Raw genomic sequence first — 13,837 nt, 5'->3', positions numbered from 1 at the left:
CCTGGGGCGATCGAGTCGAAACCGGTTTTGCCAACTGGCACGGTCGACAATCGGGAAATTCGGGGACTTCTGTTGTGAGTTGCCGCCCAAGCTGCCAAGGAACTGGGTGCCCAACTCTAGGTTTACCTCTTCCCAGAGCGGGCGGCGCGCGGCGGGCGACGGCGACTGGGGGCGGGGTGTCGCCTCCCGGTACGTCGCCATGGACTCGGACTCGGAGGATTTCATCGTCGTCGGGACCCCCCTGGAGCAGGAGGAGGAGGCCCGCGGCTACCGCAAGAAGGTGACGGATCTCGCGGTGACGAAGGCGCTTCCGGTGCACAAGCAGGAGGCCACGGACGCGGAGGGCAGGCGACGCTTCCACGGCGCCTTCACCGGGGGGTTCTCCGCCGGATACTTCAACACCGTCGGCAGCAAGGAGGGATGGACGCCGCAGCAGTTCACGTCATCGCGCGCCAACCGCGCCAAGGTGACCCAGACGGCGGAAGATTTCATGGACGACGACGAGCGCGAGGAGATGCGCGCGACGGCGCTGGAGGCCCGGGACGATTACGACACGTTCGGAACCGCCGCCGAGCTCCGGGCGCAGCGCGCGATGGCCGCGAGCGAGGCGACGGGCGACGGCGGTCGGCGCAAGGTTTACGGCCCGGCGATAATCCCGGGCCCGGTGCCGTCCGATCTGGTCGTCCCAACCTCGGACCCGGTGGGCGCGAGGCTCCTGCGGCTGATGGGTTGGAGGCGCGGCAAGGGGATCGGGCGCGGTGGGGCACGCAACGGCAACGGCGGCGACGGTCAAGGCGACGGCGACGGCGACGGTCAAGGCGACGTTAACGACGAAAACGGCGGGAGCCGAAGGAGCCGATGGGGAAAGTCCGCAACCGCGCTCGTCGACGACACCCCGCGCTACGTCCTTCACCCGAAGACGAACCTGCACGGCGTCGGGTACGACCCCTTCGAGGGCGCCGAGGAGTTTCGCAAGGTGGCGGAGGCTCGTGCGGTGCGACGGAACGCGGACCCCCGGGGTCTCGGATCCGTCCGGCCGAATCGCGGGGAGGCTTTCGGCGTCGGCGTGTTCGAGGGGGACGACCCGGACGAGGACGTGTACCGAACCAGGACGCTGGGCGGCGACGAGATCGGTCACACGTACGAGATCATGTCCGAGGAGGAGGATGAAGAGGATGAGGAGGAAAAGAAGGGGGAGGATGCGAGGCGGCGAGGGGGAGGGAAGGACGGTCGGCGCTCCGGCGAGGGGGGAGTCGGCGCGGTTCGGGGTTTCTCGCTCTCCGCGGATACCCTGGCGCCCGCCACGTGGTACCCGCCGCCGGTCGTCCCGAAGTCGTTCCGGGCGTTTCACGTGTTCCCGCCCGGCACGGAGCCGCCCCCCTTCGCGGACGCGTCGAGGGCTCTGGCGAAGCCGCCGCCGAGGGCGCCGCCGCCGCCGCCGCCGGTGCCGCCCCCGTCGGATGCCGAACGAGCCAAATTTATCGACACGACGGCCATGTTCGTCGCCAAGAACGGACCCGCGTTCGAGGCGATGGCGCGCGAGAGGCAACGCGGCGATCCCAAGTTCAGCTTCCTCTTCGGCGGCCCGGACGAGGGGTACTACCGGTACAAGCTGGGCGAGTGCCGTCGAGAGTTGGGAGCCGGGACGGGGGCGGTGACGCAGTGGGCGAGCGTGGCGCTCGGCGAGGCGAGGCCCAAGCCGCTGGACGCGGACGATCGCGCGAGGATGCTGGGGGAGACCCCGCTGCCGGCGACGATGAAGGGCGGGGGTTTGGCCAGGCCGTTATCCGCGGCGCCTCCCCCCGGGACTAAGGTACCAGAGAAGCAGCCGGAGACGATCAACGTGAAGGGGATCGCGGCGGCAGATCGGAGCAGGATACAGGCCAATCTCGGGAGCATGTTCACGTCCGGGAGCACCCTCGAGACGCAGGACATGGGCCACGGCTCGCGAGCGCTCAAGCCGGGGCTGACCATGGCTTCTTCGTTTGTATCCGCCGGAGCTCTGGAGGATCCAAAAGAGGCGAGGGAACGGGAGGAACGCGCGAAATTAGCGCCAATCGTAAACTCGCGCGTGAGCCGCGACTGGGCGCCGGAGAGCCTCCTGTGCAAGAGGTTCGACGTGAGGGACCCGTTCGAGGGACGAGCAAAGCCCGGCGCGGTGAGGAGCTTCAAGTCGGACAGCATCGTGCTCACGGAGACTGTCGCGGCGGCGACGGCGGCGGCGCCAAAGTTTTTACCGCCGACCGGGGGGGACGACCGGGTCCTGGAGGTCCCGCCGCCGCCGCCGCCGCGGCGGGTCCCGGCTTCGGTCATGCCCCCGCCGCCGCCGCGGAGCCATCCGCCCGCGGCGCCTACCGCGTCCGTTCAAACCCTAAACCCTGCACTTCAAACCCCGGTTGTTCCGGGCGGAGACCTGCGGCGATACAGCACCGGCGCGTGGGGCTCCCGGCCCGTCTCCGCGCCCCCCGCGGGCGAGCCGGTTCCCTCCGCCGCCGGCGACGGTGTCGGTCCCGGTCCCGTCTCCGCTCGCGAGCCCAGCGTCCGGGAGGAAGCTGAGAGCTTTCTGGACAGCCTCGGAATCGTTCCAGAGCGACCGATGGAATTTTTCAAAGCCATCTTCGACGACAGCGACGAGGAGAACGACCCCCCGCCGCCGCCCAGACGGAGGGAGAGGTCCCCCGATCGGCGGGAACGCGCGATTGGGACGATGGAGAGCGCGTCCCTCGAGGGTAGGCGGCCGGTTGAGGCTCCGACGGATGTCGTGTCGGGCCCCGCGCCACCCCCGGGGGGCGTCCCCGAGAAGCGACACCGCGCCGACGACGACGACGGGCGTTCCTCGAAGAAGGCGAAGAAGGACTCCAAGAAGAAGGACTCCAAGAAGAAGGACTCCAAGAAGAAGAGCAAGAAGGAGAAGAAGTCCAAGAAGAGCAAGAGGTCGAGGAGGGACCGCTCGGACAGCTCTTCTGACAGCGACTCGTAGTCTATAGTGATTCAGTCTTGAATTTCCCAGAGACCTCCAGTACCTTCAATTTATCGTAGACTAACGATCTCCCCCGTGGGCGCACTCTCCACAGCCACCATGGAGGATTCCAACCCCAACATGACCCCGCGCGAGCTCTGGCAGCGTGCGGTCTCGAAGGTTGCCGCGCAGCGCATCGTCGACGACGGAACCCAGGACGGCGCCGCCTTCGCTCGCGTGGTGAAGCAACGAACCTTCATCAGGATGGTGAATTCGGAGAGCGCGTTCAAGGCCGCGTTTGGGGCCAGGAGTCTGAGAAACAGTCTCTCGCTGTCGTCGAAGAAGCTCGTCGCGAAGGAGGCTGGGGATGATAACTTCGAGGGTATCGGTGCGTCATCATCCTCGGTCGTTCGCCCGAGCGCGGGTGCCCAATTCGTCCCGGAAGCGGAAGATTCGCGTGCAGACTCGCATGCGGAGGGAAACTTGGAGAAGGCTGAGCGCGTTGCCAGGTACGTCCGCGTGGAGGCGTCCGAGGAGGAAGGATGCTTGAGGGTGGCGTCCGCGTACAGTCGCCGATTCTACCTCAGTCCGAACTCCAAGTTCAACTACTCTCAGTTCTTTCGCTCGTTCTTGTACGAGGCCCTCTCGTTCCCTACGTTGCAGTGGATTGCAGTTCTGGTTGTTGAGACTTTGGTGTTCGGTCACACGGTAGAGGAGGCCATGTATTGCGCGGGTGCGCGATTCTTCGCTCCAATACCCATCATCGGCGAACGCATGCGGAAGGCGTTCAGGCAGATAGACAAGTCCGCCAACTTAATGTTCGTGTTGGGACCGGTCCTCTTTGTCATCCCCCCGCTTGCGGTGTTTGCTGATCTCGGAGAAACTAGAAAGTATATTGAGCCGATGGAGCTGCTGCCACTTCTTCTGATGGTCTTGGTGCAGTGCGGCGTTATCTCTTGCAAGTACGGCATCCTGCCCGCGTCGTACACGTCCGACGCCTTTGGCAAGATCTACCAACCGATGACACCCGAAGATCTGAACAGAACACTCATTCTGGGAGCTTGGAATGACCCCAAAAACGAGAAACATTTCGATCTGCTGAAGATGGAGATGGAGAACGCTTGTCTGGAGGCTGATGTCGACTTGAATCATACTGAGATCAACGTGGGGAGCGCACATGCGGCGCGCGCGATAAGGATGCGGTCCCGGGGTATCGGCGAGCGGTCAGAGAAAAGGATGAATGAGACCCCGGAGACTGTGTCTGGGAAGGAGCTCATGGCGGCTCTTGTTGATGTCCATATAGGCAGGCAGTTACCCTCCGAGCTGATGCCCTTTATCATGCTCATCAGCATACTATATGGGCTCACCGGTCCGGTAATGCGCGCGTGGTGTGGGGTGCCTATGTTCGGCGGGACGCACATGAGCAAGTTTGCGGCCGCCGGCCTCTTTATAGCCAGCGTCATGATGTTCATGGCCAACTTCAGTTTTGCTGCGACGTGCGCTTGGCACTACAGGAGGCAGTATGACGTCATGGAAGCGCTCAGCCAGATGGTGAGGTTCCCGGGCGAACCGCTCATAAATTTCTTGCCACCCAAACCCAAGCCTAACTCCAAGAAAGGGAAAATAGCTCCGGTGAAGGCCATCAGCGGCGCTATTATTGCCCTAAACTCCCCGGTGCCCCAGCAAGGAGGACAGCCGGCCACGAAGGCAAAAGAGGATGACGACGAAGAAAAAGAGAGCGAGGAGCTTCGCGAGCTTCGGCGCGCGGCGAAGACGGATGAGTTCGACGTGGTGATCGACCTCAAGGACCCCGCGAGCTGCCTGTGCTGGTCGCTGGTCAGGCGCTCCATGAGACACATGGGCTCCAGCTGGGCTCGAAGGATGAACCTCTACTCCGTCATTTTCCTCCTCGCGGCGTTCTTCTCAGCCGGTATGATCCTCGGACTATACTTCGGCGCGAACCGCATAAACCACCGCTTGGCCACCGCCGCATCCTGCTACTTCCTCGCGATCATGGTCTCCTTCCTGGTGTCCCTTACCGTCTACGAAGCAGCGGCGATAAACGAGATGGTGCCCAGGGTTCGGTCGTGGCTCAAGCGGGAGAGCGTCGCCATCGTTGCTCAGATGGCGTACCTGGGCAACGGTTGGGGGCGGTCGGGCACTGACGACAGGGATAAACAGGAGGCCGAGGAGCTCCGGGGGGCGTACAGGCTCATAGAGACCGTCGAGCAGTACATCCGTCTGGAGGAGGAGGAGAGTCAACCGGTCGAAGTGTTTAGCAAGATCAAGGCCACTCCCGCGGCGGTGACGTTCGTGGTGTCTTCGCTGCTGTCCATGCTGCTGATCGCCATGCAGCGGGGATTTACGATGATGGAGAGCGAGGGATGGTCGTACGACGGGAAGAACGGGGAGTTCGCGATGGATCCGAGCAGACAGGAGTAGACACACGCGGCGGGGGCGCGCGCGGATCCACTCGCGGGTCTGTGGGCGCGCGTCGCCGTGGAGCCCCCCACGTGTTGTAAATTACTGATTCGTCACTGCCTTCCAGAAAATAACGGCTCGGGCACCTCAGAAGAAAAGTGCAATCCCCGCCGCCGCCAGACTCGCGCGCGCCGATAGGTGGCCGCCGAGGCGTGTGGGTGGTCAGGGGACACTCCGCGCTCTATTAACATGGATTTAAAGGAGGTGCTGCGCCGTGGATTGGAGCGCATAGCGGAGCGCTGCCCCGACGCGCCGGAGTCGTCACCGTCGGCGGCACAGTCCTTCACGGAGGTGCCGGGCGGTGGCGCCGGTGGCGGTGCGAGGCGATGGCGGGTGCGCAAGGGCGCGTCCGAGGACGCCATGCTCGCCGCCGCTGGAAGTTTTCTCCTCGATCCGCGGTTCGCGGTGCCAGCGGGCGGGTGTTTGAGGCCCGTGGCGCTGCACGCGCTGTCGCACGCGCTCGACGCGCGGCTGGCGTCCAGGCGCACGGCGGCACACTCGGGGAGAGACGAGGACGATGGGAAATCTCGGAAGAAGCAGCGGAAGGGCGGCGACGCCGATGCGGTCGTGCATCCTCGGAGCGCCGACGTGATGCACGAGAGGGCGTGCGCTGCCCTCGGAATGCTGCTAGAGCTCCTGCCGCACGCCAAGCCGGTCGCGATGCGGTACCTTCGCGCCACGCCCGCGCCGTTCTCTCGGCTCTGCGACGCTCTCGGGACGGAGGAATCATCGGGCGGCGGCGACGGCGGCGGGGGCGAGATGGTGGGCGACGACGTCGAGGGAGCGAGCCGCGAGCACGCGCTGCTCGTCGCGCGCTCGTGCGTGCGTCTTCTACGCGCGCTCGGACCCGCGGCGGAGGGCAGCGGCGCGCGCGTCACGTCCGCGCCCGAGCGCGACGAAGACGACAGCTGTGCCGTCCGCCCCGCCGACGCGCCCGCGAGCGCCGGCGTCCTCGCGCACTGGGATTGCTCCCGCGCGCTGCGCCTGCTCCGACACCCCGACCCCGAGGTTCGATGGACGATATCGGCGGCGCTGGAGCGCGCGGTGGGTCTTCCCGCCGAGACGATCGCCGCGCTCAGGTCCGCGCACGCGCCCGACGCCTCCACGTCGCACGCCTACCACGAGGGTTGGGAAGAGGAGTCCGCCTCCATCGCGATTGAAAAGGCGGGCGCCTACCTCAACCCCGGCCCACCTCTTCCCTCCTCTGCGACGACGCGAAACGAACGCGACGTCGACGAAGACGACGAAGACGAAGACGAAGACGACGCGCTGCTCGACGACCTGCAGCGGTTACCCGCCGCGCCGGGACACGTGCGCGTGGGGGGCGTCGAGGTTCGAATGCGCACAGCTGTGTCGTCCGCGAAAAACGGCGCGACGACGACGATGATCCGCACCGGGAGCGCCGCGCGGAACCTCCGCGCGGTGGCGCTCGCGCTGTGCAGGAACAAGCCCCTGCTCCTGGAAGGCCCCGCGGGCGCGGGTAAGAGCGCGGTGCTCGAGGAGGTGGCGTCGCTCACGGGCAACGACGATTTCGTCGTCCTCCACCTGGACGCGCAGACGGATTCCAAGTCGTTGCTCGGTTCGTACGTCGTCGGAGCAGCGCCGGGCGAGTTCAAGTGGCAGCCCGGGGCGCTGACCCAGGCGGTGGCGTCAGGGCGGTGGGTCGTCATCGAGGACGTGGACCTCGCGCCGTTCGAGGTGCTCGCCGCGCTGGTTCCCCTCCTGGAGGAGCGAAGGCTCTACGTACCCGGGCGAGGCGAATCCGTGCCCGCCGCCGAGGGGTTTCAGCTCTTCGGCACCGTCACCGTGGGTGGGGGAAGGAGCGGCGGCGCCGCCGCGGCGGGGGCGCGCGCGGATCCACTCGCGGGGCTGTGGGCGCGCGTCGCCGTGGAGCCACCGACGGGGAACGAGCCAATGGAGGTGCTCGTGGGGGTGCACCCGCGGCTGGAGCCGCTGGCGCCGGCTATGCTCGAGACGCTCAACGTCGCGCAGAAGATGTGCGGGCAGGGCGGCGCGGCGGCGGCGCCGGGGGGGACCAAGCGCTCGAGGTCGAACCTCCCGGGGTTCGAGGATTCGGACGGGGACGGGGACGGGGACGGGGACGGGGACGGGGACGTGGCGGCCATGGCCGTGGACGGCGACGGGGCGGATAAAAAAGGGGGGCTGGTTCGGGGTTTCGGCGCGGGTGGCGTCGAGGGGACTTCCTTCGCGAACGTCGACGGCGGCGGCCCCAGGGTTCACGCGGGTCGACCGTTCACCCTCCGCGACTTACTCCGATGGGCCAGGCGCCTCGAACGGATGCGAAAGACGGAACTGTCGCTCATCCGACCGGGCAAGACGAGGGCGGATTCGCTGCCGCCGAAGGTGAGGCTCGCCGCGTACGAGGAGGCGGCGGACGTCCTAGGCGGGATGCTGCCCGCGGGGGTTGGCAAGCGTCGGGTGCTCGAGGCCATGGCGGGGTGCTGGGGCCTCGGCGCCGACGCCGCGGAGCACACCGACGTCCTCCACAAGCCCGCCATGCAGCGGGGCTCGGGCGGGGTCGCTGTGGGCAGGGCGGTGCTCCCCGCCGGCGACGGCGTCTCCGCGGCGGACGGTTCGGACGGGCGGTGGGCCAAGACGGGTCACGCGATGCGGATCCTGGAGCGCGTCGCCGCGGCGGTTCAGATGACGGAGCCGGTGCTGCTCGTGGGTGAGACGGGAACTGGTAAGACGGCGCTGGTGCAACAGCTCGCGAGGGTCACGGGCGCGCCTCTCACCGTGGTGAACCTGTCGAATCAGTCCGAGTCGGCGGATTTCCTCGGCGGGTTCAGGCCCGCGGGCGCGAGGCACCTCTGCCTCCCGCTTCTGCCGAGGTTCAGGTCCGTCTTCGAGAGGACGTTTCCGAGCGCCGCAAACGCCGAGTTTATGCACAGGGTGACTCGGTACGGGGAGAAGAAAAAGTGGACGCACCTGCTGCACGCGATGCGCGCGGGCGTGGAGAGGGTCGCGAAGCTCGCCGCCGAGCGAGCCGAGACTGCCGCCGAGGCGGCGGACAAGGAGCAAGAGGAGAAACCTGGGGAGGAGAAACCGGAGAAGGCTGACGAGAAGAAACCGCCCAAGCGCAAGCGCGAAAAGAAAGCCAGAGGGAAGAAGTCCGCCGCGATCGATGAGGAGGACAAGGAGGAGGAGTCCACCCCGACCGAGGAGGCGAAGAAGAAGCAGAAGCAGAAGCGCGCGTTACCCGACGACCTCATCGCGGAGTGGCGACAGTTTGAGCGCGAGCTATCCACCGCCGAGCGCGCGTGCGGCCAGGCTGGCGGCGGGCCCGTCTTTGCGTTTGTGGAGGGCGCGCTGGTCACCGCGCTCAAGGAGGGTCGTTGGATCCTCCTTGACGAGATCAACCTCGCTCCCGCCGAGACTTTGGAGCGTCTGGGCGGCGTGCTTGAGTCCGCTCACGGCAGTGTGGTGCTGTCGGAGCGCGGCGACGGCGCGGCGGTGCCGAGGCACCCGCGGTTCAGGCTGTTTGGCGCCATGAACCCGGCGACGGATGTGGGCAAGAGGGACCTGCCCGCGGCGCTCAAGCACAGGTTCACCGAGATTTACGCGGGAGAGTGCGAATCCAGAGAGGATCTCGCGCTGCTCGTCAAGCAGGGCCTGCGGGATACCGTGCCCGGAAGCTCGATCGAGGCGATCGTCGATTTTTACCTCGCCGCGAGGAGGGACGCGGCTGCGACGCTTCTCGACTCTGCGGATCAGAAGCCGCAGTACTCGCTGCGAACTCTGAGCCGAGCCATGGAGTACGTCCGAGCCGCGGCGCCGGTGTATGGGGTGCAACGGGCGCTTTACGACGGGTTCGCGATGTCGTTTCAGACTCTACTGCAGGCGCCCTCGGCGGCGGCGCTGGAGACGCTCATGGTGAAGCACTTGCTCAGGGGACAGCCGCTCAAGGTGAGAAGCCGGGACCCGCCCTCATTTTCGTGTTTTGCCGTTTCATCGGCCCGTAATTTGCCCGGTCCACTGCTCCAGCCCGTGGGGCCCCTATCATGGGCTCGTCGCGGTCCTGATTGCGGTGGGAGAGCCCAACTCCAGCGACGCCCATACCTATTCTTGCCGCGACATCACTGAAAAGTGATGATCCATGAACGCGCAAGAAGAGCGGCGTCGCACACTTCAAAAAACTTTTGCGCATTGTCCATCCCTGCTCACTCGACTCTCATCGAACGCGCGCGCTGACTCACACACTTCCACGCCGCCGCCGACGACGACAGGCCATATTCAAGGCGCCTCCCGCGCCTCCCGACGGTACTCACGAGCTCATCGAGCAGTACTGGGTCGAGGGAGGGGATTTGGAGCGCGAGGATCCCGAGGCGTCTGGCAGATACGTGGTGACTCCGGGTGTTAAGACGCATCTCTCGGCGCTTGCCCGAGCCGCGCTTCTACGCCGCCACCCGATCCTGCTGCAGGGCCCGACGTCGAGCGGTAAGACGAGCCTCGTCGAGTACCTCGCGCAAAGGACGGGGCACAGGTTCATGCGCATCAACAACCACGAGCACACCGACCTGCAGGAGTACCTCGGGTCTTACGTCACAGACGCAAACGGTGAGTCAAAATTGTGTACTTGACGTCTCTTTGATGTTTTCCCTTTTCGGTCTAGTTCGTTGGTCGTTTCGCCCGTCCCGTCTCCGTAAGGCTGCTGTTCGTTACTCATGCACCCCAACACCGTGGGCGCACACGAGCTGGAAGGTAGCCGAAATCAAATACACCCCGGCTCGGCAAGTGTTCGCGACCGCCGGCGTCTCGCCAGTGTCGCTTCCCGAGCCGGGGAGGACATTCCCGGATGACCCGTTTTCTTTTCTTCATCCGCTGAACGCGACCCGGTCGTCGTCTACGTTCCTTCGATCCGTCCCACCGTGCGCTGACGCTCGTCCGCTCAACAGGTAACCTGTCGTTTCAGGAGGGTGCGCTGGTCCAGGCTGTGCGAAGGGGCTACTGGATCGTCCTCGACGAGCTCAACCTCGCACCGTCGGACGTCCTCGAGGCGCTTAACCGACTCTTGGACGATAATCGCGAGCTTTTCGTGCCCGAGCTGCAGGAGACGATCACCCCGCACCCGCACTTTATGCTCTTCGCCACCCAGAATCCCCCGGGCGCCACGTACGGCGGCCGCAAGGTTCTGTCAAAGGCGTTTCGAAACCGTTTCATGGAGATCCACGTCGGCGACATCCCCGACGAGGAGCTCAAGACGATTCTCAACAAACGATGTGCGGTTGCGCCGAGCTACTGCGCGAAGCTCGTCGAGGTCATGCGCGAGCTGCAGCGACGCAGGCAGGCCTCAAGAGCGTTCGCTGGCAAGGACGGCTTCATCACCGCGCGCGATTTGTTCAGGTGGGCAAACAGGCAGAGCAACGGATACGAGGAACTCGCGGCGGATGGCTTCCGGGTCTTGGGGGAGCGGCTCAGGTCCGAGGAGGAGCGTGACGCGATGAAGACCGTGCTCGCCAAGGTGCTCAAAACCCCGCCCCTGCTGGACGAGGACATGTACGTCGCCGCGGAGGAGGGCGCCCTCAAGCTGAGGCTCGATGAGGCCGCGGCTCGTGCGGCAAAGAGAGCCGAGGAGGCTGAAAAAATGGCTTCGAGCGCAGTCGCCGCGGCTGACGCCAGATCCGCGAAGCAGGACGCCTCCGACGCCGCGCAACTCTCCGAGGCTATGGCGTGGACCCCGGCGATGCGACGGCTGTTTTCGCTCGTCGAGGCGTGCATGAACCACAAGGAGCCCGCTCTTTTGGTCGGCGAGACTGGCTGCGGTAAGACGTCGGTGTGCCAGCTCCTCGCGCTTCTCCGCGGGCAGAAGCTCCGGATTCTCAACTGCCACCAGCACACGGAGACGGGTGACTTTCTCGGCGGGTTCAGGCCCACGCGTCCCACCGGCGCGGAGGCTGACGACGTGGACGGGGAAGAAGGCGCAGATGGGGTCGTTGACAAGAAGGGAGCGGCTCCGTTCGCGTGGGAGGACGGTCCCCTCATCAAGGCTATGCGCGACGGCGACATCCTGCTGGTGGACGAGCTCTCGTTGGCGGAGGATTCCGTCCTGGAGCGTCTTAACTCGGTTCTCGAGCCGGGAAGGACCCTCACGCTGCCCGAGAAGGGCGGTAGCGAGGTTGAGGAGCTCGTGGCGCACCCAAACTTCCTGCTCCTCGCGACGATGAACCCGGGAGGCGACTTTGGCAAGAAGGAGCTCTCCCCGGCGCTTCGCAACCGCTTCTGCGAGATTTGGGTGGGAGCAACCGGGGACGCGTCGGAAATGGAACAGATTTGCGTGCGTCGAATCCCCGAGCCGGAGCTGAAACCGTACGCGGGTCACCTCGCCAGGTTCTGGGAGTTTTACCGAGAGATCGCGGGTCGGGGCGCCGCGCGGGCCGCGCTGCTGACGCGCGATTTGGTGGCTTGGGCTCAGTTTGTGAGAGCCGCCGCCACTGGCGCCGGGTCCGCCGCGAGCGGTTGCAACCGCAGGTTGGCGCCCGCCGAGGCGTTCGCGCACGGCGCGTATCTCACGCTCCTCGACGGCCTGGGCCTGGGCCTGGGTCTGCCGGAGGAGACGGCCAGGGGTCTCGCAGAGCAGTGCAAGAAGTTCCTGAGAGACGAGCTTCCTCCCGAGGTGAGCGTTTCTTCCCGTCTGAATTTTCGGTTTTTCTTGGGTCTTGCCCCTGCCCCGGCGGTTTTCACGCCACCCTCTCCGCTGCTCTGCTCTCGGGTTCCGACGAAGCGATGAGGCTTCTTCGTAACCTGGTAAGTTTCAGAAACAAATCATGTTCAGAGAACGACATCTACGACCTGAGCTTCAGAGGAACCCGCTTCGAGGGAGACGCAGAGAGAGGGATCAACCAGCCGCGCGCCAGCTCGCTTCGCCCGATCCGACCCGATTCCCGACTTAACTTGCTGGATCCCCTCGCGCTTGATAGGCACACGCCGCAATCGAGGCTGCCGCGAATCCCGGCGGCGACCACCTCGCCGCCGCGACCGGCGACGGCGCCTTCATCGACCGCGACGGCATCTTCGGCATCGCCCCCTTTGCCATCCCCCGCGGCTCCGCGACTACGCCAAAGACGATGAGCTTTGAGCTGTCCGCCCCGTCCACCCGTCGCAACGCCGCGAGGCTTCTCCGGGCGATGCAACTCCCGAAGCCGATCCTCCTCGAGGGTTCCCCCGGTGTCGGAAAGACCAGCCTGGTGTCCGCGCTGGCGAAGGCGGCGGGACATAACCTGGTTCGCATCAACCTCAGCGAGCAGACGGATATGATGGATCTCCTCGGGGCGGATCTACCCGCCGACGGGGGCGCCGCCGGCGAGTTTCGATGGGCCGACGGCGCCTTCCTCGCGGCGCTCAAGAACGGCGACTGGGTCCTGCTGGACGAGCTCAACCTCGCGCCGCAGCCCGTGCTCGAGGGTCTGAACGCGGCGTTGGATCACCGCGCGGAGGTTTTCGTGCCCGAGCTCGGAGAGACGTTTCGGTGCCCGCCGACTTTTCGGGTGTTTGCCGCGCAGAACCCGGTGCAGGAGGGAGGCGGCCGCAAGGGCCTGCCCAAATCGTTCCTGAACCGGTTCACCCGCGTGCACGTGGAACCCATGGAGAGGTCCGACCTCGTGCACATCACCGCCGCGCTCTACCCGACGGTGCCTAGGCTCGTCATCGAGCGGATGGTCCATTTCATCGGATCGCTCGCCGACGCCTCGAAGGAGGTTGGCGGCACGTTTGCCAGGGCGGGCGCGCCGTGGGAGTTTAACCTGCGCGACCTGCTTCGATGGTGCGACATCGCGGGTAAGGCTGCGAGGGTGCACGACGGGGACTTTGACCGCGCGGTCGACGCCACCTTCGAGACGCTCTTCTCGCAGAGGCTTCGCACCGCGGCGGATCGCGCAAAGTGCGTCGAGCTCTTTGCCGGATCGTTCGGGCGCTCGCCGCGCGCCAGGCCGCCGCCCGCGGTGTCCCTGCGCGACGGTAACCTGCACGTGGGCGACGCGAGTTTCCCCTGTGGCTCCTTTGACGCCAAATCCGTCGGCGCGGGGGATCACGACTCCCTGGGCCTGCTGCGTGGTCAGCTCCCCGCTCTGGAGGCTGCGGCGCATTGCTGCGCTGAGGGTTGGATGACCATCGTCGCCGGGCCCGCCGCGTCCGGTAAGACCAGCCTCGTGCAGACGCTCGCCACGCTCGCTGGCAGGCCCCTGCGACAGGTGGCGCTCACCGCCGCGACGGACACCAGCGAGCTCCTCGGATCCTTCGAACAGAAGGAACCGTCGCGGGACAGAGCCGCGCTGGAGGAGGACGCGACGTCCGCGCTCCGAGGGGCGACGGCGGTGGCGCTTCGCCTTCAATCGAGCGTTACGGCAGTTACCGTCGAGACCGCGTGGCGCGCGTGGAGCG

The 13,837-nt window shown here is 66.0% G+C and overlaps 3 protein-coding genes across 3 annotated transcripts; all 3 read left to right on the top strand.

Moving 5' to 3' along the window:
* Positions 1-199: 199 nt before the first annotated feature.
* On the top strand, positions 200-2,980 carry MICPUN_60603 (predicted protein; the record flags this gene model as incomplete). Its single annotated transcript, XM_002508116.1, has 1 exon — positions 200-2,980. One exon carries the CDS (start codon positions 200-202, stop codon positions 2,978-2,980), a length of 2,781 nt encoding a protein of 926 aa, XP_002508162.1.
* Positions 2,981-3,079: 99 nt separating this feature from the next.
* On the top strand, positions 3,080-5,401 carry MICPUN_60602 (predicted protein; the record flags this gene model as incomplete). The annotated part of the gene is made up of 1 exon (XM_002508115.1): positions 3,080-5,401. One exon carries the CDS (start codon positions 3,080-3,082, stop codon positions 5,399-5,401), a length of 2,322 nt encoding a protein of 773 aa, XP_002508161.1.
* A 1,422-nt stretch (positions 5,402-6,823) lies between these two features.
* Positions 6,824-13,125, top strand: MICPUN_65101 (predicted protein; the record flags this gene model as incomplete). The annotated part of the gene is made up of 7 exons (XM_002508114.1): positions 6,824-7,311; positions 7,675-8,422; positions 8,627-9,367; positions 9,688-10,018; positions 10,357-10,859; positions 10,953-12,080; positions 12,397-13,125. Coding segments are annotated over 7 exons (4,668 nt in total), but the record flags the coding sequence as incomplete, so codon positions are not given.
* Positions 13,126-13,837: the final 712 nt, after the last annotated feature.

The sequence above is a fragment of the Micromonas commoda genome, chromosome 8, assembly GCF_000090985.2.
Source record: "Micromonas commoda chromosome 8, complete sequence".
Taxonomy (NCBI): domain Eukaryota; kingdom Viridiplantae; phylum Chlorophyta; class Mamiellophyceae; order Mamiellales; family Mamiellaceae; genus Micromonas; species Micromonas commoda.
This window is presented reverse-complemented; position numbering and strand designations above follow the sequence as displayed.